The 24,154-nt window shown below is 33.9% G+C and overlaps 2 protein-coding genes across 4 annotated transcripts in view; one reads left to right on the forward strand and one right to left on the reverse strand.

Moving 5' to 3' along the window:
• Positions 1-308: 308 nt before the first annotated feature.
• Positions 309-16,007, reverse strand: LOC138319948 (uncharacterized). Of its 2 annotated transcripts, XM_069263059.1 has the most exons (13): positions 15,387-16,007; positions 14,097-14,285; positions 13,342-13,437; positions 12,828-12,902; positions 12,414-12,690; positions 12,098-12,187; positions 10,915-11,033; positions 8,268-8,361; positions 7,693-7,797; positions 6,995-7,118; positions 6,530-6,598; positions 4,007-6,043; positions 309-3,555 (listed from the first exon to the last, which is right to left on the reverse strand). In XM_069263059.1, exons 1-13 carry the CDS (start codon positions 15,968-15,970, stop codon positions 3,392-3,394), a joined length of 4,023 nt encoding a protein of 1,340 aa, XP_069119160.1. In that variant the 5' UTR covers positions 15,971-16,007; the 3' UTR covers positions 309-3,391. The 2 variants fall into 2 exon arrangements, with proteins under 2 accessions (XP_069119160.1, XP_069119166.1); XM_069263065.1 differs by lacking the exon at positions 12,098-12,187.
• A 203-nt stretch (positions 16,008-16,210) lies between these two features.
• The window catches only part of LOC138319977 (condensin complex subunit 1-like), a 31,791-nt gene continuing 23,847 nt past the window's right edge, over positions 16,211-24,154 (forward strand). For both annotated transcript variants that reach the window (XM_069263086.1, XM_069263091.1), the window contains exons 1-5: positions 16,211-16,291; positions 18,346-18,468; positions 18,688-18,763; positions 19,016-19,074; positions 22,645-22,823. In XM_069263086.1, coding sequence (XP_069119187.1) covers positions 18,351-18,468; positions 18,688-18,763; positions 19,016-19,074; positions 22,645-22,823 — 432 coding nt within the window. In that variant the 5' untranslated portion in view covers positions 16,211-16,291; positions 18,346-18,350. The remainder of the gene's footprint in view (positions 16,292-18,345; positions 18,469-18,687; positions 18,764-19,015; positions 19,075-22,644; positions 22,824-24,154) is intronic.

Below are 24,154 nucleotides of genomic sequence, written 5' to 3' on the forward strand. Positions count from 1 at the left end.
CTTTCGTTTTTAACCTCGCAAACTTGTTTTGAAATAGATGTCAGTAAATTCAGTAGCCACAAAAGAAAATTTACCCTGGGCTTTGGTTATGTGGCAAAGCAAAGTACACAGGAAATAAATATTGAGCTATGCCCGAAAAGCATATGGACCTTGAACTTATGTACCCAAAAGTTAAGTGTTTGAATGACCGACTCATAATCCACTTCTACATGTAATTATAAAGTACAAAACTATGTACATGCATGTATTTCACACTCCAAATCAGAATTTTATTTTACTTTCACTTACAAAAACATTATTTGGAACAAATTGAAAAACAGCCAAGCTAAACAGTTGTTTGATTACAGCCAAAAAATAACCAAGAGCTTAATCATGCAAGTACATATGTACATTTAATACCCATTGGGCCCCTTGAAATTCTGAAAATCGTGTTTTATCCTTACACAGATATGTGTGACATTCAGTCTTTTGTGCTCAGTATATCAACCTGCTATAAATGACAATATAATGAACCTCTTTTGGTGTAATTTACCGTACTACATGTTTGACCTCTACATAAGGACATGTTTCTGTCCCTTTGGTGACATTTATTGACAGGTTTGACTATAATCCTAAGCCCCTAAATTAAGACAGAAATCAATTATTAGTTGCAGCAGAAAAAGTCGAGAACAAATTGGCCCCTTGAGGATTTTAAAATTCTCAAAATAAATTTTTTCATTGTTGAAATATTTGTTATAATCTAATATCAATGCAGAACTCATGTCATTTCATATGGCTAACAGTATTTCAACGCTTGCACCAAAACAATGACCCAATACTTTGATTCATTATGCCTTTTACAATTCTCAAAATCCAGCATATTCTTCCTTAAATGATTGTTACACATCACAATACTTGTAATCCTTTATTAGCTCACCTCTCGAAGAGGGATGGGCTTATGGAATCACCCTGCGACAGAAAATAAGCACTTTAATTAGCAGTTTCAAATATTCTTTAATATCCGCAATTTTCTCGCACAAGCATATATAGTCATCAACATGATCTGAGAAATTGAAAATCAATTCATACAATTACTGTTGGCAAAGAATTATTTTTACTAAACAGTAATATTATACCTACATTGTATATTACCTACCTAAACCGTCATTTTGATGCAATGTTGAATGTGGTTAAAAATATATATATATTTGTGTATGGAAAAGAATTGGACCAAAAAGTTACTGGTATGTTTTTTAAAGTAAGTCCATGCCAACAATAATTTTGTGTGTTTAACACAAAAAAAAATGTATACATCATCAACGACAAGTATACAAATCAACAAACAAAATGTATAAATACAATCATTGCAAATACAAATGTATGATAATCATTAAAATTTGAGTTTATTTCCTTTGTCAATTTCTATCTTTATTTTGACACCTTGAGATCATTAATAATTTGTTATTTCAAAATTTTGCATCACAACAACTTGTAGACTGGACAAGTTCAAAATAATGACGAAAAAAATATCAAATACATTCTTATACACTGGGAAATGCAAGATTTATTAACAATATATGCACTACCATTTATTATAAATATGATCACCACTAATAGACAGTAATACACATTTGATACAATAGTACAATGACAACATTTCCACCAATAACTATAACTTCATAACATGTACAGCCCCCACTGGTGAAAAGTTGAGTGAATGTCAATTGAAGTCAAAATCCACAAGTCATAGACTCGAACATACAAGTTTACAGTTACATGTAGTGAGATAGAGACAGTGTAGAAAAGATGAATTACAGCAGGGCCTTTTCATTCATACGGCTTATAAATTAATGATAGATCCAGTGATTTTATATTGTTTTCAGACGAGCCATAACAAAGCCTTCACAGGCCTGCATCAAAATCAGCAAGCTCATGAGGATTTATGTTTGAAATAATTACTGCTACAAACGGACTAACCAGTCCAACCGTATAAACAACAAGGACATAGTCATTCTGATCCCCCGCCAATGGAGATATCAAAGCTGAAGTAAGTTTGATTGTGGAGACTTATGTGTATGAAAAAAACCAGGAAAAGGGAAGTTGAGCTAAAGAAAGATGGAGTATAATTCAAGTAGAGCGGGGCTGCAATTGTTGAATCAGGTATACAGCCTTGACATTTATATTAGACTATATACACAAAGATGGGTGGAGTTTTGCAAAGTAACATTTACCATTTACCATGATATTTTCAGCAATGTTTCCATGGTAACGGAAAAAGTGCAAAAAATGAAAACCTAAAAATAGCAAAAGGTACTACTAGACCATAAACAGAAAGTGTCTATGAAGTTTTGTGGAAATATCTCTGCTGGTTTTAGAGTTATGCTCCAGAAATGAGCCTGCTACAAAAATATATTTTCAGCAATGTTTCTATGGTTACAGAAAAAAGCACAAAAAGTGAAAACCTAAAAATAGCAAAAGGCACTACTAGACCATAAGAACAATGTGTCTATGAAGTTTCATGGAAATATCTCTGCTGGTTTTAGAGTTGTGCTCCGGAAACGATTCTTACACAAAAATCTGCCATTTTCAGCAATGTTTCCATGGTTACAGAAAAAAGTACAAAAAGTGAAAACCTTAAAATAGCAAAAGGCACCACTAGACCATAAGATCAATGTGTCTATGAAGTTTCGTGGAAATATCTCTTCTGGTTTTAGAGTTATGCTCCGGAAACGAACCTGGTACAAAAATATGATATTTTCAGCAATGTTTCCATGGTTACAGAAAAAATGATAAAAATGAAAACCTGAAAATAGCAAAAGGCACTACTAGACCATAAGACCAATGTGTGTATGAAGTTTCGTGGAAATATCTCTACTGATTTTAGAGTTATGCTCCGGAAACAATTCGTACGGATGGACAGACGGACGGATGGACGGAACCCATTTGTATATCCCCCGCCAACTTCGTTGGGCGGGGGATAAAAATGACCTAGGATAGACAGAAAACACCGCTGCACACAAGTAAAATTTAAGCTCCATCCTGATGATCCGCCAAGGCACCAGTTTTAGAGTAATTCATTTAGGGAACATGAACATATAAATCCATGTGGGATGATGCTTGTCTTTTAGTAACACTGCCAACAATAAAGAAAGTCTTACAATTCTTTGGTGATAACCATACTCAAAAGTTTTTGCATATATATACCCCTCAGTGTAGTATGCACACATGACCACTGACAATCTTTTATGTACACATATAATTATTTTTGTAGATATTTTCATCCTACAGAAATCTAACAAAATTCAAATTGATGCATGCCATTTCTTGACAATTTTCTTTAAGTTGATATAGCAAAAAATTAAATGATTAATTGAATCTTTCATTAAAGTCAGTGTAAATTTTAATTGATTTCCTATCTCCTAGCCCCTCTTCGCTTTGCTTTTGACATAACACGAGGCTTGGCTGCAGAATTACTTGCTCCCACAGTAAACATGCCTTGTCCGGGTGTACTGGGGGCTTGACCAAAGGCAGGAGCTGGAGAGCCTGCTCCAAAGCCAGTAGGCACTGCATTTCCTCCTGTCAACATAAGTATATAAATTAACAATCAACGGATTATCTTTTATCCAAGATAATGAATAAATATGTATCATAAATTTTTTTTTATGATTAAGTTTACTTTCTTTACAAAATTTTTAAATCCGTGTCAGATTTTGATTAAAAAGGTTAATATATTACATGAGATTAAAGCAGAAAAACTTTTAAGTATATAACTACAGAAATGAAAGAAATATTTTAAAGTTACACATTAAAACAGAAAAGATCTTACACACCTTTAAAATTCTATTAAACTGATAATACACATTAAATCTGTTTAATTTATAGAAAGCTCTTGTCATAGGTGACACTAATTAATTAATCCACTAGAGGCAAATATACAACTTTACTGCATCTGTATTCTAGACAGATCTTTAAACAGTCTATATGACTAGGACTGTTTCATGATCTCCATAAAGAACACCTGACTTACCAAAATTGAATCCAGTCGTTCCACTTCCTGCCCCAGCGGCGTTGAAGTTAAACCCCCCTGTGTTACTAGCACTGGGTTGTTGAGCTGTGGCTCCAAATCCAAACACATTATTGCCAACATTAGTTGTCTGTGAAGCAGGTGGTGCTGCTGTACCACCGAATGTGGCCGATGTTCCAAACGGATTGGAAGGCTTAGATCCACCACCAAAACTAGGACCAGTGTCACCAAAGGCTGGAGCTGAGCCAGACTTTGTCATACCACCGTGAAATGTGCCACTGGCCTGGGGCTTTGAGCCACCAAACACAGTAGCAGTATTGACTTGAGGAGTCGGAGCACCAAAAGCTGGCGTGGCTCCCACAGAGTTTGCTGCATTGGCTCCAAAGTTGAAATTTGACTGTGTAGAAGAGGTAGCACCAAAACCAAATGTTGATGCAGAAGTTGTCGGATTTGATGTCCCTCCAAAACTGAAAGTTGAAGATGTAGTTTGTGGCGTAGTATTCGATGCTCCTCCGAAATTAAAAGTGGATGATGCAGCTTGTGGTTTTGTATTTGATGCCCCTCCAAAATTGAAAGTTGATGCAGTGATTGTCTGATTTCCACCGAAATTGAAAGTAGAATTTGCTGTTGTTGTTGTTGCTGTTGCTGTTACATTTGTTGCACCTCCAAAATTGAATGTTGATGTTGGCTGTGGATTAGAATTTGATGCCCCTCCAAAACTGAAAGAAGTTGCTGCTGCTGGTGTTGTTGTTGGATTTGAAGCACCAAAGTTAAATTTAGAAGAACTGGTAGCTTGTGTTGTTGTGTTCCCAAAATTGAAAGTTGATGCAGCTGTGGTAGTCTGAGTTGTATTCCCTAAATTAAATGTTGATGCTGCTGTTGCGGATGACGCAATAGGAAACGATGTTGTACTACTTGGAGCAGAGTTGGTAGCGGCTCCAAAAACAGGTGCACTTGATGTAGCTCCACCTCCGAAAGTGAATCCCCCAGCTGCCTTAGGTGCCTCAGGTGCAGGATTACCAAATGTTGTTTTGTTCTGTGGTGTAGCAAACGTGGAAGAAGTACTACCAAAAGTGGAAGTATTTCCTGTAGATGCACCGAATACATTTGCCTGTGTGGTAGGATTTGGGTTTCCAAACACAGGAGTGAATTTTGGCTGAGTTGATGGCGCTGCTGCTCCAAATGAAGAAGGTGCAGTTGAAATTTGAATGTTGCCGGCACCAACGGTTGGATTTGTACTAGTGTTGTTGTTTAATGTAGCTGGAGTTGTGCTTCCAAATGAAAGAGAAGGTGCACTACTAACAGGTTGACTAACATTGGAATTTCCGAATGAAAATCCAGTCTTATTTGCTGAGGAGACACTGAATGCTGAAGATGCAGTGGTGATTCCACTTAAGCTAACAGGGTCAGCTACAGTTGTCTTCATAACATTACTTGCAGCTCCAAATCCACTTGAAGCTCCAAAGCCATTCGACACTGATGTACAGGGTACAATACTGGCAAGTGATGATAAATTTGTAGCCGCTGTATTTGGAACACTACCTAAATTTGTTGATGCAGTGGTAGATTTATCAGAACTAACATTTTCTTCTGAAGATTTTGATGGGTATGCTGCAGCGACAATACTTGCAAGAGCTGCACCAACAGTTCTCGCCTCAGCTGCCTGGAATCCAAGTTTAGTTGATGGAGCAGAATTTTTATCACTTTGTGTATTTGAAATCACTGGGGAAGTCATAGAAAAGCCACCACTGCCCTTTGAGCTGGAGATAGTGGCTGGAGAAGAACTAGACACAGCTGTAGTAGCACTGCTGGCTAGGCCTGAAAACATGTTATTACTTGGAGCTGAAGCTACAGAAGTGTTTGGTAAAACCTGATTCACACTGGTTGTCTTTAGAGTAGAGGTCACTGATGGCAGGGTAGAGTTTGATGCTGACACTTGTCCTGTCTGTGGTGTTGTACTAGACACCGTGGCTGGTGTTGCTGTAGACGAAGTCGTAGCTTTGGACATCAACAAGGGGTTTGCTGACAAACTAGGTAGACCTATGTAAGTGATGCAAATAAATGAAAAATAAAATCATGTCAGCCATAAGAAAACAAGATCAAGTGTCATCAGTCTGCTTCCTAATTATGCTATCTTTTTTGTTTTTGTTTACTTTTTGTTACATTTATCTCCAGATGAAACTTGTTAATTAGAAAATGGAATTTAATTAGAAATTCAAAATTAACACTAATCATTCAAACACAGCTGAATATGATTTAGGCTTTACCAAGACCATGAGATATGCAAGTTTTACCAAGACCATGAGATATGCAAGTTTTACAATATCATAATGATATAGTCGTTACAACTATGATGTGATAGAAAATGCTATATACTATATACAGTTCTTACAACTGTAAATACCAGGGTTTTAGCCCAGTTAAGGAAGGCTTGTGATAGAATGGTGTTGACCACATGGCCACTGTAGCACCTAAACTGGTGAAATTTAATCTTTGACATCATTAATCTGAATCATTATGGCTCACCTGTTTTGGATGTAGATGCTGTTGTTGTGATGACAGCTGATGATACTGTGGAGGTAGTCACAGCATTTCCTGTGTGAGAAAACAAGTAATCAGGATACAAAAAGAAGACATGCATTCAACCTAAAATGGGAAAAGCTAGGCAATCAAACTTTGTAGAATGCAGAAAAATTTGATAATTTTGTAGTCACCCATTGAAAGGACATTAAGTTCTAATCTTTGTCTCTTATTAATTAATAGAATCTTTCCCTGCCAGGTTATCATTGACATCCACGATGGGGTGTTCTTTGACAATTAGGAAATCTTGCATTTTCAACTGAATGGATTGAGGAAAGGAATTATCATGATTTTTTTTTTTTTTCCAAGAGAGAATCAAAAGTTATACAAAACCTTTTAAGTAATTTTTAGTTATCAAACTAGGGTTTGACTTCATAATTACAGTGTCCACTTAAAGATCAGAAATCTAACCTTTGTCCTTCTCTGCCTCCTCTGTAGACACTATGTCCTGCAGCATCTGTTCAACTCTTCTCTGTTCTGCCTCACGGTCGGCTTCATAGTCTTCCATACTGGCTACAACATTGGATTTGGGGACCTGAAACAGAAACAATATTGAATACAGATCAAGAGGTCAAAGATTTAAATAAAGCTGTTGTCAACAAAAATACATAAATTTCAAAATAATCATCTAATCAAAGAAATACCATTTTTAATGCCTCTTCTAGAAGGAAGTTACACACTGTAAGCCTTTGATGGTTTGCAAGCTATCAATCAATCCAATCGGGTAGTGCATGTAACTTTCTATTTTGTATTGAGGATGATATGAAGTTTGCGCCAATATTGAATGGGTATACCCAGGGCGTGGGTGAATACTACCTGACGATCAGTCACGATCGGTCAATTTCTTTTTGGATATTCAGATTATTTTTTTATGTTCAGGACATAAAAGTCGGAGTACCTTGGGAAAAACATCAGCCTAAATTCACACTTATTCCTTATAGTCATTTAAGGATGGTACAGGAATGAGTGAAAGCCACAGTATTCATACACAAATGGAGCAACTTCACAAAGTTCACAACATTTTGACAAAAGTAACTGGCACAAATATTTATCTAAAGTTTTTGGCTTAGGATCCAAATAAATTACATTGCAGGTAATGTCATACTTACCTTTGAAAAGGACTTATTCAGGCCTGTGTAAAGGGACATCTGACGCTTGCGGACAGAGAAACTCTTGTTCAATGTCACTTTTTGTCTTGGGGTCATTGATTTGTTCTGAAAATATATCAATGCATTCTTGTAAAAACAGACTTCAATCTAACTATGACATGTTTTCCCCCAAAATTCAATGCTTCACGATTCATGATATCTATACATACTTTAATTTTCTGGTATTTCAAAGATTATATTACTGTATTATCTAACGAATGTTTTGATAATCAGATAATAACATTTTTAGTTCTTGGAGGTTTGCTCTAAAATATTGAGCTAAATGCAATTTCTGCATTTCATTAAGACATCAATTTTTACTTATTCTGTCAAATCATTGTCATTATAGCTTTTTCAAAAAAAAAATCAAAAAAAAAATCACACAAAATAAATTTGTAATCAAATCTACTCTATGATAATTTGCTTAAACATTATTTTTATCAATAATAAAAAAATTAGACTAACTTTCAAATACATGATCATAACTGTTGAAACAAATAGAAGCAGATTATGTGAAGAGACATGAATTAACTTACCTGTGATTGGCTAAGCAAAGAAGCATCTGATGTTGAAACATTCAAAGATTGATCCTCAGAATCCAAGCCTGGCTTCAGCATCACAGTTTCCGCTCTGGAAATATATTTATGATGGTATGTTTTAATATTTGGTTGTTTTATATGATCAGAAAACAGCCAAACGTCTTTTTCAAAGGTCATTAAGTACTCAGGAAAACTTAGTCCATATAATGAACAGGAAGAGGTTGACTGCCGAGACGGCCATTAAATAGAGGATCTTACACTTGTGGCTATGTTATATGAAATTTATCAAACTTATTAAATATTTTGATATGCCACAAGCCTTTAGGAGCTTGATAAATTTCATGTTACATAGCCACGAGTGTATGATTCTACTGATCACATAACTTATAACACATTAGAAATCCAGCTTATATTTGACATTTCCATCTACAGAGACAATAATACGACTTCAAATCTATATGTTACCTTATAATAGTGTTATTACAATATAGTCTTACTATATTTATGACATGATCGTATGTCATGGCTTTTTGGGCCAGTCATGTGATAATCAAATCATTAACAAAGCTTAATTGTTTAATAATATCACAGACCTGTTTACCCGAAAAATTGTCCATGTGTAATAGCCACGATTGAAATGTGTAATTTTAACCTCCAATGTGTAATTTTCAGATTTGTTCATTAGCTAATTGATGTCCCTCTGTTCAATCTGAATATATCATAAAACTTGCATATTTCAGGCATTAACTGTTAATCATTATTAATGTGCATGTTCTTCTCCCATTGATTGTGGAAATGAACGTTTTACTAAGTTATGTTTGAAAAATATCTCCTTCAGGCAGGTACAGACAGATATACTCTATAATAGATCATTATAGAGTTTTTAGTGTTTCAAAGAGCCCCAACTGAATTCAGGACACAAAGACAGTGGTAGTATGGATGTGCATATCTAAATAATAAACACATTATTGACATTTGATTTTCAGAATGTTTTTTATACTGAACATTACAACTTGTAAGATAAGCCAAAACAAAAACGAAAAAAACATCAATAGCATTTGACAATATGCACTGAATCAGATTTAAAGAATTTACATGACTATCAAAACAGAATCAAGCTTTTGAATAGCAAGTTTCATTTTCTTATATTCAACAAAAAATAACGGTTGAGTCACTGTCAGTTTAAGACACTTAGATATTGATCAAACATGACCTTACTAAAATAATAAAAATTACTTAATTAATGAATTTCATTTATAAGTAAACGAATAAATAGTTCTTATCCATATCATAATTACATCAACAACAATTTGCTAATTACATTAATCACAGTACTTTGAATCTAAAATCAGACTTGCAGACGATGTAATGAACAAAATGATTTCCTTTTAGTGAGGCAACAATACAGTTCCATTCAACTGGATGGTGTAACTGAATTTAAATAATTGTCCACACTTCTTTTGTGGCCTTGACAGTTCGAGTTTCATTTTTCCGTTTAGGCATGCCATAAACTGCTTCAGCTTAGCCTCCCACATGTTTACTGTTGTTTTTGTTATGAATTCGTGATGCTACAAACGTTTGATTGCCATGTGCTCATACACGATGTGAAGCGTTCCAATGACGTGAATTAGGCAGGGTGCATTCGATTGCGCCCAATTGACAGTATAAGGTGAGTTCGACTAAGAATATCGGGTGCGTTCGATATACAATATTACCTTTTACCAGCAGATGAGCTAAATGCGTAATTTTTCACGTTTGCGCGTAATGGCGTAAAATAGGTGTCAAATGCGTAACAATTACGTAAAAAGCGTAAGGGTAAACAGGTCTGATATCATCATCAGTGACTTCTTTATTGGAGTACATAATTCCATACTTTCCAATGACACAAGAGTACAAACTTGTTAGAAATGTGTAAGACAATAATACTCAAGCTTCATATAAAATCAGAACAGGGTGTGACGAGATGGACATGGATTACATTATATACTAACCCACCCTCCTTTTACAGAAGGGGGCATTAAAATGATTATCAATGAGCAGCCAGCTTGATCCAAGGATTAGTAACTGGGCCTAGTTTCATGCCTTAACATCAGAAAAATTCTCCATAGGAAAAGCTATGGGGAATATTTTACGATAAGGAGTTTCCTAAGCTTAAAGATGCTCCACCGCCGACAGAGCATAAATGATATTCATCATTTGAACAATAATTGGTGTTTAATCGTGTACATATATGCATAATTAACACTAAAAATAACATTAAATAATTTATTTCGCCTTTGGTGCATGCGCAATCATTACTTCATTCTATATAAGATATAGTGCCACGGAATTTTTCGGGATGCAATTAATTATTTTTCATATTTTTAATTTGAAGTAAAATTAGAAGCTCAAACGTTTCAATGGTGGTAATGATGTAAAATAAGGAACTTTTGTAACTGAAGAAAAATACAAAATCATCTGCTCCTGTTTTTGATAGTGAAAAAATACCATTTGTCAGCGGTGGAGCATCTTTAAGAAATATTCATGAAACTGGGGTCTGGCAACTGCCTCACATAGAGCACAAATGAAATCAGTTAAGAATTTCAGCCACATTAGTTAAATAAACAAAAAGATTTTTTTCTTTCAAATGAACATCTATCAATACCTCTGAAGAGAAGATGACGAGGAGTCTGGATCTTGGAGATTAGAGCTGAGAGATTTGCTGGTGACAGAAACATCCAGATTTTCTTTGCCACTTTGGTCTTGTGCCCCCTCGCACTGCAGCTGGATAACAATAAACACACATTATTTAAATTAACATCCTACTATCCTGATCATCATCTATAAACAACACTTCAATAGCAATATTAAAGGCTTTCATTTTCCTCATTTTGCAATTAAATCTACTTTTCTTTCATTTTTTTGTTTGTTGTTAATTAGGTCAGATGAGCTGAAAATAGTTAATACCAGGCATCTAAAAATACATTTCTTAGAGAAGATACAAAGCAAATAGCATATGAGTTCAGCTTTTACTTCAATATCTACTGACCACTTGACCATCAGGAAGATACAAATGTACAAGTCTCCACACATCCAAGTGGAAAATATTGAGGTAAGCAGCTTTTTTCCAGTATTTTTATACAGTATATACATGTCAAAGTTGCAAGATAGCAAAAATAGGAAGTTATAATTAACTTATTTTTGCAAAAACAGGTTAAGATATATCAGGTAGAATAGCAAGTCACACATTGTAGCAGTATATTCAGTATAAGCACTAGCCACTACAGCATAAGCTTTGATTTGATTAGTTAAACGTCCGATTACAGAGCCATTTAAGGATGTGCCAGGTTTATTTTACCAACAACCCATGACTACTAGATTTTTTGTTTAATTTTTTTGAATTTTTTTCTATAATCCAAACACCTCCGATATTTTGTGGTCATTGTTATATTGTGTTATTGTGTTTGACCAACTTTCCTTGAAAATTTGACAGCACTGACAAATATTTTGTGAAAACAATAAAACACTTAGTATGTCCATGTTAAGTATCCTGGGTGGCCCTATAAATGGTTAGTACAGCAGTTATGTTGGGAGTTCATACTATAGCAAATAGGTAAGAATAGCTTCTACCAACTCAGCCATAGGGTTTATGAATTTGTCTAGGTTATTGCGTATGTTTAAATATTTGTTTTGTTAGTACAGCAAGACTCTTTGGAAGTATGCATACAGCAGATTAGTATTACTGTTGTTTTATATTATTTCCTGTCTGGTATAACATACGTTTATAGAAGTTTCTACAGAAGCACTTTTGAGTTAGTAAGGCTATAGCACTACAGTGATATTCTTACTCGTAGGCTATTCACTAAGTCACTTGGCATTTCCTGGGTAATTTTGTTGATTTCTCTTTGGATAGCTCGTTTCAATTCAGCTGTGGATTCCTTGAATCAACCACAGAAGTTCATTTATTTGTTTTCTATCTTAACATGTTTAAAGATAATAAGGTGAAATGCTGTATTTTGATAATTATACAGATAAAAATAGGCAAAATTTGGTATCCTATATTATTAAAATTTACCAAGATAAAATTTTTGATTTTCAATTAAAAGGGCAAACTATAACAACAATCTTATATTGCTACAATAATGACGTTAAAAAGAAACTAACGTGTGACCAGTCTGGGCGTGGGCTGTAACTACGTTGATTTCTCTCCAGATAGCGACTAGAACTGAGAGAGCTGGTGATAGAGTTGTACCGCCCCTCCTGTCGCAGTCGTTTAGGATTACTTCCCCTGCCCTCCCACTCTGATGTCTCAGGAGCAGCTGTCCTTTTCAAGGAGGGCGTTTCTAGACGTGGAATGCTGTAATCTGATAAGTCCGGAAGCGAAGCTGGCAGGGGAGGTAATGATGATGTGGAGGCGTTGGACTGCTGACTTTCCTGTCGTCTGTAATGAAGTTTTTACATAGTATCAATATCATTCACGAAAGTTTAAATATCTACAAACTTGCTTCGAAATGGAAATTGCATAATTTAGTAAACAAAAAAGATAGTTGGTTTATGATATTCCTGAATATAACATACCTTCTTTTGGATTTCTGGATTGGTGCCTCATGACAGAAATTATCCTCTTCTGGTGGACCCGCTGTTCTCTTCCTCCTTCAACAAATACAAACTCAATTTTAAAATGTTCATGTCAAAGACAAAATTTGTGTAAATGCATGAAATAAATGGCTCAGAACCACAATTCTTTATACAAACAAGGTTCAAGTTGTTCATCCAGTAGATTTAGATCATTGCCCTTTTGCTAGTAGTTTGCTTTGTGAAAAAAGTATATAGTTTAGTTAATCCATTGGTCTATAAATCATGCAACAAATAAGTATGACAAAAAAAATATAATAGCTCATTAAGCCAATCTGAATTGAGTCGGTTTCCACATTAAAGGTCTACTACCCTACTGAAACTGAGTAAATTTAAATTGCTAAGCGATTAGTAAACTTGGTTTACTGAAAATTATTGCTGCGGATCACAAAATGAACTAAAAAGGTATAAAAATATTGTTTTGAGGATCTAAAATTACAAGGTAACTTTCAATTACCTTTTCTCCTTAAGGGCTGTAAGAACAGACTGCATATCAGGGGTCTTCCTGTTATCATCTGTCGCTGTATCTCTGTATTTTCTTACTTCTAACACCCTGTTCAAATCAAACCCATACACATTTATCACAAAATTCACAGCAGATCATTCTTAAATATTTCTAACGATTGTCACTTGATAACTGTAAGAAAAACAAGAGACCCAATGTGCCTGTATCACTCACCTGTTCCAGACCAAGAACACATGTACACAGACTACCAACTTAAAGGCTTTGAACTTAGTGTTCCACATTATTTTTTGAAGGGGGTAATTGTAGTAGCACTTTTGAAAAGGGAAGGGTACAACTCTGACTTCTTTGTGACCCAAAACTTAGCAGAGATATGTTGGGAAAAGTTAAATGGTTACAAGCTGTGTAAAGTAATCAATGACAAGATACCGCAGTAGCAATTGTGCAAAAAAAGTACAGTTGATGCAGACTCTTGAGCATGACTTGAATTCATGATTTTTATACTAAATTTCATCTGATTTGATTTCTGGATGTATGCACTCATAATATATGGGTTGCATTATACAAATATTTGTAAGGGTAATCAGTACACGTTTAACAATTTATAGGGGAAATTGACAGATTTTCATAGGTATTTTACCCATGTACTCATAATGAATCTTAACTGGAGTACTGAATTTGATCACATACATGCATTTAACAAAGCCATTAATTAGGTAGTAATAAAACTAATAGTTGTTAACACATACCTTGGACTTCCAAGTTTGTTAGGATCAGGTGGAGCTATCTTTATAGTATTCGGACTTCGTATAGAGGAGGATCGTACTTTGGAGAGTGGGTGGCGATCATGATTGGACAGTCGTACGGCGGGGATAAAGCCAGGTGAGGCTGTCTCCGGATGACTTGTGAAACTATTGTAATCATCTTTACCGGTATACCTAAACAGAGAAGATGTGAAATATGTGGTTAGAAAAATGAAGTTATTGTGTTAGTACAGGATGTGAATGACAAAATCAATAAACAAACAACCATAACAATATTGAAAAGAAATTTGAAAAAATTGAATTCAGTCTGTAACCACCCTAGTTTAATACATTCAATGAAACCCGACCAAAAAAGTCCTTATTAACTGTGAGCAAAAAAATTGATATCCAAAGCTGTGTTTGACTATTGCCAAGGCCTAATAAAACATAAATAGCTTTTCTTTAAAGTTTAGCTTTTCTCAGATGATGTCCCGAAAATCCCAATTAACTGATTTTACAAAATCGTAATCGATGATCAGTTTTACTTTTTTTCGCGTAATATTTGAATTTTTTTCTATCATCTGCCCATCACTAGTAAAAAACTTAGTGAAAATCCATGTTGGCTCGTTTTTGCTATTAATAGCCAGAATGATAATGACATAACTTTTTTGTAATTCTAATCGTCTAAATCTTAACTTAAGAACATTTCATGATCTTGGGACCAAATTTCACAAACAGTTACTAACTTAGGGAAATAATTCATTTATTCTAGAAATACTGAGATTTCAAGATGGAGAAAATGATGTTGCTTCTGTAGGATAGAAAGAAAATGTTTGTGTAACCATTCAAATACACATGCGATGGCAAGAATTGATAACTGGCAAATTGGTTGCCTTCCAGTAGGTGTACTGATGGTTGCACATTTCATTTGTTGTACCAAACTATTTACCATATTCTCCAAAATTTAATTGGAAATTAGTCTCAGAATATGCACTTTCACAGCAATATGTTGGTGGTTCTGTCAGTATGATCAACAAATTATATGTTGTGATTTGATGACATTATAATTCATTAACAATGTGTGCTATGGTTACAATTATGCTACACAAATGTATGAGATCCTGCATTAGTATTTCTGGTTCTGTTGTGTATGACAAATGAATCTTGCTTTTAAAACCAGTGACAATTTATTTAATGGGGATTTCATATTCCCATGCAACTTCATTTACACAGTATATTTCCGAGGAACAAAATGAGTTAGCTTAATCTGAGCACACTATATTGACTGCATCTCACCTTGGACTAACAATAGTCTCCAAGCCTAGTGCTCTTTTTATAGTAGGTAGAAAAGGTACTCTAGAACCACTTTCAGAATGTATTGTAGTATCTGTGGGTTTCACAGAAAAAGAATGTCTTCTTGAAATAATCTGACTGGCTTTTCTAGTTCTTAAACCTGTTCCAACCACAGGCGATGAGATCCTTATTCCGGGCGAACGAAGGACGGGAGATGCGACAGGAGACCGCCATTTATCAAACGACCTGTCAAACTTTTTATCGTTGAAAGAAGAGTTTGAAAATCCATTTCTATGCATATTTTCATCGATAGAAATATCCCTTGGATAATGACGATAACTGGTATCCTTGTTTGAATGTGTTGGTTGTGTCTTCTTTTTCTTTTTTGTTGACGTTGAAAATTCTAAATTTGCCGGTGATTTCAGTTTCGTTGCACAACGTTCACTGATTGACCTACCGGTGATGAAGACAAAGATACCGATAAAAGTGATAATTAAAAACGAAATAAAACTAAGATATGATAAAATATAAATAATAAAACAGATTAAAATTAAAATCACAAGTAAAATATTAAAATCAAGCTGCATGCTTGATTTACACGCGGTAAAAATTAAAGTTTAAGATTATCACCCAACTTCCGGTTTCGTCGCACTGAATGTGTTTACCATTCAAATAAAAAAATATACATGGCTTATAATAAATTATAAAATGTATTTATACACCATTTTTAAATTTTTAGATAGTAAATTGCCTATTATTTTTTCCCTTGGACATTAAATAAAAATAATCATCCAAGGAGCAAGAGTTATTGTTCGATCTCATTGGCTAAGACATAAAAAGGCGGAAACTTCAAACGGAAACGAAATGACTGAATGTTGATATTTACTTGAAATCCCAATACTCCACCGGTAAGGACATTTAGGCGAAGGAATAATACCAGCGAGTTTCCTAGTATCTCGATAATGTGTATTATCCGTCCACAATGCTTTAATTCAAGTACGGTTATGTCCTATACCATTACCATGGTCTTTTTGAAGGTTTCCGTTGGACTGACCACAGGGCCTCGTTACTATTGATATATATAAGATAGGTCACGTCTATTTACATACATATGTATGTAAATAGACGTGACCTATCTTATATATATCATCAATAGTAACGAGGCCCTGTGGACTGACCGAGGCACTGTACAATGCGGAAAGAAGGCTTAAGTTACTTGAAAGTTTGAAGATGATCCCAACCCTCGTATACTTATTTTCAAAACGAAAAGTTTAGTGTATGTGTTTTCTAAGCTGGGATTACATAGTTTGAAGATGATCCCAACCCTCGTATACTTATTTTCAAAACGAAAAGTTTAGTGTGTGTGTTTTCTAAGCTGGGATTACAAAGCTGTTATGCTAACGCATCAGTATTGTAATATAATTATAATGCCGATTCAATTATACGGTTTATGTGGTTGGAGCTAGGGTTATAGCTAGTTGTTTGTTTACTCGTTTGTTTATGAATTAAAATATGGATATGTTGTAGTACTGCAACAATACGAAAGCATAATTCTCCCATGATACGATAGTATCTTACGCAAGGCCGATTCCACCATTTTTCAAACGGCGCCCCTGGCAGCTGGATTGGGAATTTTGTATTTTTGGGGGAATTTTTTCGACCTCACCACATTTTCTCATTTAAAGAAATCTAACACTTTTCTATTACATTATAGATTTTATTCTATATATTATATTTATTAATATAATGCTTTGTGTGTCAAGCTTTTAGACATTACATTTTCAATATAATCATAGAATTTTTGGAGAAATAATGTCATGAATATTAAGTTGATTAAGTTTTTGTCTCAGTAAAAACATCAGAAATGTAAAGATTTCATGACTGTCATCCATCACAAATTGACATAAAAGTTTGTTTTTTTCATTGGTGTAAGCAATATCGCTTTCACCTTTAAAAACATACAATTGAATGAATTACTGATTTGCTAAATTTAATAATCGTTTTAGACACGATAGTACCATGACTGAAATAAGTTATTTATCCATATCCGAGAAATTTGTCGCCAAATTAATCAATATCCAGACTTCAGTTTCACTTTGAACGCCTACGACCGACAAACTGTTCATATTACTCGGTACGAAGTTGTGGAGAAATTTTGCAAAATCTTGTAGTGATATTATTATTTATATTACTCAAAGTCATTACTGTTTTATTTACTAACAATTTCCAATAAATAGCCAATAATAAAGTGATAAACAAAGGGACAGATGTGAGGTTAGACTGTCGCCTATCTTATACGCAGACTGCCAGATAATCGTTCAGTTGTTTCGCCGGCGTTACATAATTTACACGTGCTCCATTATCATTATACCCTCATAACCTCAACAAAATAAAGATCTATTCCTTAAATAAGTGTCACAAACACCATGAATACACTCTTAGCAAGCGAAAAATATATTGTTTGATGTAACCCTAACCAATGTTTCTGAAAGAGGGTAGGAAAGACAAATAGGCTGTTCATCATTTTGTTTTCATATACAACATAGTCAATGACATTTTGCATTACCAATTGAATTTTATTCTTAATTTAGGGATTTGCCAAATTGATTAAAGTTAAACATTTAGATTCTACATAGGACAATATTTGTCAGAATTTTGAAAAACATGAGGCTTATTGATTCATGGCTTTTTCTTGGGGCTTTTGGGGCCGATAATGGGCCTCATTTCCATTGGAAATTATTTCAAATATATGTCAAGTTCCCAAAAAAATACAGTTTACTCATGGAAGGCCCCTTCCCAATTAAATGAAAAAAGCCTATGATGATATGCACATTCATTAACGATTTCGCATCATTTACAAAAAAAAAAAAAAAAAAAAAAAAATCCCAGTGTTATAATCATGTGCACAACAGGTACCAAAAATTAAAAGTGATATTTAATGTGAAACTTTATTATTTTACAGCAACCATGGCATTTGAATTCCTCATTCCTGTTGCTCGCGATGATCTGCTTAATAAAACAAATGTTTCCATGTTTGTTGTTGATGAGGTGCTATCTCCCAGAGAGCTAACAGGGGCTATATATGGTAAGTGTCATATTTAATGGTTAAATTAACAATGGCTATATATGCATGGTAAGTGTCATATTTAGTGGTTAAATTAGCAGGGGCTATATTTGGTAAGTGTGTTTAGTGGTTAAATTAACATTCAGATTGCATTTATTTGAAATTATATTATAATCAAAATTTTTGATGAAATCATTGGAATATTTTCAGTTTTACATATTTTATCTTATTTATTCACAGAACTGAAGACAAATTTCAGGACCAAAGGTGCTCAAGTTATTCTGGAACACTTTGATGTTCTGTTCAGTGTTCTATGGTAAGAAAAGTTGTGTTCACCATAATCAAATATAAAGCACATTTTGATAATTGAATAATATGTTGTAGAGCTGTATAAGTGAGTGTTGAGTAGTGTTAACCTTTGCCAAGATACATTGTGTTTATTCAGTATCCAATACTGTGAAATGATCCTTACATGAAAGTCAAATTTATTTATGAGTCAATATAAGATCATCAGTTGACTAGTATAATGTTGTTATTAATGAAAAGAAATTTTGTATGTTTCTTTTAGTTTGCAAAGGGACCTTGCAAATGAAATGAAGGAGGATGCTTGGGAGCTTCTTGTGAAAAGTAAGTCTGATAATAAAATTTTGTATGATATTACGTTTATAAAATTCCGTTTTTGATGCCATTGGGGATGTATTATTTAAATTCTTAATGACTCATAGATTTCCTTTTAATGTGGTAGGTTAAACCAAACCTTTCATGTGAGACTATTTGGTTTAAATTAACATGATATTTAAATCAGTAAGTACATCTCTCCTGAATTTCTTGAAATCCACTTTGTCAAAAAACTGACTTAAGTCATAAATTTTCATATAAGTTACATCAGGAGACAAACATCAAAGTTTCAACTGAAGTCTGCACTTTTGTTTCGAGAAAATTGGAGACACATTAACCTAATTCACCAGTTAATATTAAAATTACAGTAAAACTGAATTTCCTTCCTATTATTTTTTTTCCAATTTTCTGGTTAATATTTAAGTTGATTTATTAGTGTTGTCTTTTTGGAACATGTATACTCTATAGTGGATGGGGCAAAATAAAGATTACAAAAAAATCTCCAATTTCACTGTAATTGACATTTTCAAAACAATGTATTGCGACTTGTTTAATCATGATGGATCTGTCACAACTGTGATGTTTCTTTCTGCTAGTTGCCACATCATTGTCAAAAGACCTTGCAAAGGATCTGGAGGATGGGGCCGACTGGTAGGGAGGACAAACAAAACTGTCTCAACAAAGTGAAGATGGTGTGTTATCTTCTGTGTCAGTTCATGGAAATGTTAGACAGTGACGATTCCAAACCCAGTGCAACACAACTCGTGAATGCCAAGGTAGGTAATTGGTGAATGTGTCAAGCTTTTAGACATTACATTTTCAATATAATCAAGAATTTTTTGGAGAAATAATTGTCATGAAATATTAAGTTGATTAAGTTTTTGTCTCAGTAAAAAACATCGCAGAAATGTAAAGAGTTCACATGACGTATGTCATCCAATACAAACTTGTACATAAAAGTTTGTTTTTTTCCATTGGTGTAAGCAATATCGCCTTTCACCTTTAAAAAAACATAGACAATTGAATGAATTACTACTGATTTGCTAAATTTGGGGATAATCGTTTCAGACACACGATAGTACCATGACTGTATATAAGTTATTTTATCCATATCCGAGAAATTTGTCGCCAAATTAATCAAATATCCACTCGTTCAGTTTCACTTTGTGAACGCTTCGATCAGACAAACTGTTGCACTATTACTCGGTACGAAGTTGTGGAGATAATTTTGCAAAATCTTGTAGTGATATTATTATTTTATTATTACTCAAATAAAGTCATTACTCGTTTGATAATAAAGACTAACTAAATTTCCAATAAATAGCCAATAATAAAGGTGATAAACAAAGGGTACAGATGTGAGGTTAGACTGTCGCCTATCCTATAACGCAGACTGCCAGATAATCGTTCAGTCTAGTTTTGCCGGCGTATTTACTTAATTTACACGTGACCCCATTATCATTATACCCTCATAACCTCAACAAAATAAAGAATATATTCCTTAAATAAGTGTCACTCATAACATCCATGAATTACACTCTTAGTCAAGCAAAAAAAATATTGTTTGATGTTCCCTAACGCAATGGATTTTCTGTAATGAGGGTAGGAAAGAATAATAGGCTGTTCATCATTTTTTTCTCATATGTAACATAGTCAATGACATTTTGTGCAATTACCAATTGAATTTTATTCTTAATTTAGGGACTTTGCCAAATTGATTAAAGTTAAAACATTTAGATTCTACATAGGACAAAATATTTGTCAGAACCCTTTTGAAAAAATATGAGGCTTATTGATTCAGCGGCTTTTTCTTGGGGCTTTTAGGGGCCGATAATGGGCTATTCATTTCCATTGGAAAATATTTCAGAATATATGTCAAGTTCCCATAAAAAATTACAGTTTACTCATGGAGGCCACCCTTCCCAATTAATGAAAAAGCCCTATGATGATATGCACACATTCAATTAATGATTACGCATCATTACAATAATAATCATATAAATAAATTAAAAAAAATATACCAAAGTGTTATAATCATGTGCAACTATATTACAGGTACCACAACCATGCAAATTGAAAAGTGATGATATTTAATGTGAAAACTTTATTATTTTTACAGGTGCAACCAGAGGATGGCATTTGAACTTCCTTATTCCTGTTCGCTCGCTATATATGGTAATGTGATCTGTCTTAATAAAACAAATGTTTCCTGTTTGTTGATTGATGAGGTAGATATCTCCCAGAGTAGCCTAACAGGAGGCTACTATATATGTAAGTGTCATATTTCAATAACAGGCTAATAGTAACATTTATGGTTTAAATTATATGTTAGTGTCATGGTATAGTGTAACGACATATATTTAGTGGTTAAATTAGCAGGGGCTATATTTGGTAAAGTGTGTTTAGTGGTTAAATTAACATTCAGATTGCATTATTTGAAATTATATTATAATCAAAATTTTTGATGAAATCATTGGAATATTTTCAGTTTTACATATTTCTAGTCTTATTTATTCACAGTAACTGAAGACAAATTTCAGGACCTAAAGCGTGCTACAGGTTATTCTGGAACACTTGATGTTCTGTTCAGTGTTCTATGGTAAGAAAAGTTGTGTTCTCCCATAATCATATATAAAGCCACATTTTGATAAATTGAATAATATGATTGTAGAGCTGTTTACAGTGAGTGTTGAGTAGTGTTAACCTTTGCTCAGGATACATTTGTGTTTATTCAGTATCCAATACTGTGAAATGGCCTCCTTACATGAAAGGGTCAACATTTAATTTATGAGTTCATTTTATAAGATCATCAGTTTGACTAGTATAAATGTTGTTACATTAAATGAAAAGAAAATTTTGTATGTTTCTTTTAGTTTGCAAAGGGATCTTGCAAATGAAATTGCACTGGGTGGATGCTTGGGAGCTTCTTGTGAAAAAGTAAGTCTGATAATAAAAGTGTTGTATGATATTTAACTTTTTTTATGTTTTTAAAAATTCCGTTTTTGATGCCATTGGAGTATGTATTATTTAAATTCTTAATTGAATCATAGATTTCCTATTTAATGTGGTAGGTTAAAAGCACAAACTCCTTTCATGTGAGACTATTTGGGTTTAAATTTAACATGATATTTAAATCATGTAACGTTACACTCTCTCCCTGAATTTCTTGATAATCCAACTTTGTCAAAACTGACTTACGTCATAAAATTTTCATATAAGTTACATCAGGAGACAAACATCTAAAGTTTCAAGCTGAAGTCTGGCACTTTTGTTTCAGAGAAATTGGGAGACTACATTAAACTAGATTCAGCCAGTTAATATTAAAAATTACAGTAAACTGAATTTCCTTCCTATTATTTTTTTTCCAATTTTCTAGGTTAATATTTTTAAGTTTGATATATTAAGTGTTGTCTTTTTGGTACGAATGTACATACTCTTTAGTGGATGGGGGCAAAATAAAGAATCCAAAAACAATCTCCATATTTCACTGTAAGATGACATTTTCAAAAAAAACAATGTATTGCGACTTGTGTTAATCAATGATGGATCTGTCACAACTGTGATGTTTCTTTCTGCTAGTTGCCACATCATTGTCAAAAGACCTTGCAAAGGATCTGGAGGATGGGCCGACTGGTAGGGAGGACAAACAAAACTGTCTCAACAAAGTGAAGATGGTGTGTTATCTTCTGTGTCAGTTCATGGAAATGTTAGACAGTGACGATTCCAAACCCAGTGCAACACAACTCGTGAATGCCAAGGTAGGTAATTGGTGAATTGTTATTAGCTAAAAGCCTTAAACATGCATGCTTGTCTATATTTATTATTCTTTGGCTGCCATGGCCGAGTGGTTAAGATGTCCTGACATATTACCACTATGCCCTCCCATTCTCTGCATGGCTCGACCAGTTTAACTTTTTAAGGACTTGTCCTTCGAGGACAGTGTGCGAATACAAAAACCTACCTGTCCAACTTGGAATTTGACTTGCCCAATAAAAATTTAATGAAAAATGATACAATTTCTCTTATTATGATTTAAATTTATGATTCCATTTGATTTCGTTATTTTTGAGTGTGTCTATGAGCATATTCGAAGAATTAATAATTCACTGTAGTAAATATAACAAAATTAGCCTGTCCTTGAAGAAAAATTATTCATAGTGACTAAGTCGGGCAAGTGATAATTATCAGGAACCTTCCAGACCTAATAACTCCACTGACACTTCAAATCTGGTTGATGTATTCTTCTTCTTAGTACATTTTAACGAGATGGTCTTAGCTAACAATTATTCCAATAGCAAAAAACTGTAAAATTAACCAGGGAAAGATCGATTTGAGCCAGACTAAGGTTTAATAGCCTCATGCGAACAGAACTTATAAATTTTCCAATGATTTTGTAAAAGCTGGTCAAATAATTATTCTTGATTCAAGATTTGAAATTTTGGTTTCCACTATTGCCATACTAATTTGTTTTGAGCTCCTACCATTTGTATCAATCTCAAAGCTCTTTTGCAATGCTTTCTGATCAAAACCTTACATTTGAAAGCGCTGAATTATCACATCGTGTATGACTACATGGTGTCAAAGTTTTTCCATGACTTTATACCGTTTAGTGTAGACTTCCATAAGATTTGTTACATGACCCAAAGTGTATCTTAATGACTGTGAATATCAACTCTTACATCAGCCTAAACAAGTCTCTGGATTGCAAGTTTGAATCCCATGTGGCGTTGTGGGGCTAGTTGCCAGGTACTGACCACTGGGTGGTGGTTTTTCTCTGGTACTGTGGCTTTAATGATAATAGGATGCTAACCAATGGTAATCAATCCAAGTCAGTCCTCACATTGTATATTTAGATTGCCTAAATGAAATAGTGTCAACTTTGTTGAATTCAGCACATAAATTTGGCTTCTTGTTTAAACCATTAATTGTAACCATGCCATCTTTGAAGAATAAATGTATTTCATATTCTGTTGGTTATACATGTCTTTTCCATAAATTCAAGTACCCAAGTCCCTGAAAAGCATAGGATCTTGAAATATTACAGAAAAATTACTTCTCTTTTTGATCTAAGAATTAATGCTTTGGAATT

Source organism: Argopecten irradians, chromosome 1 (assembly GCF_041381155.1).
Source record: "Argopecten irradians isolate NY chromosome 1, Ai_NY, whole genome shotgun sequence".
NCBI classification, from domain to species: domain Eukaryota; kingdom Metazoa; phylum Mollusca; class Bivalvia; order Pectinida; family Pectinidae; genus Argopecten; species Argopecten irradians.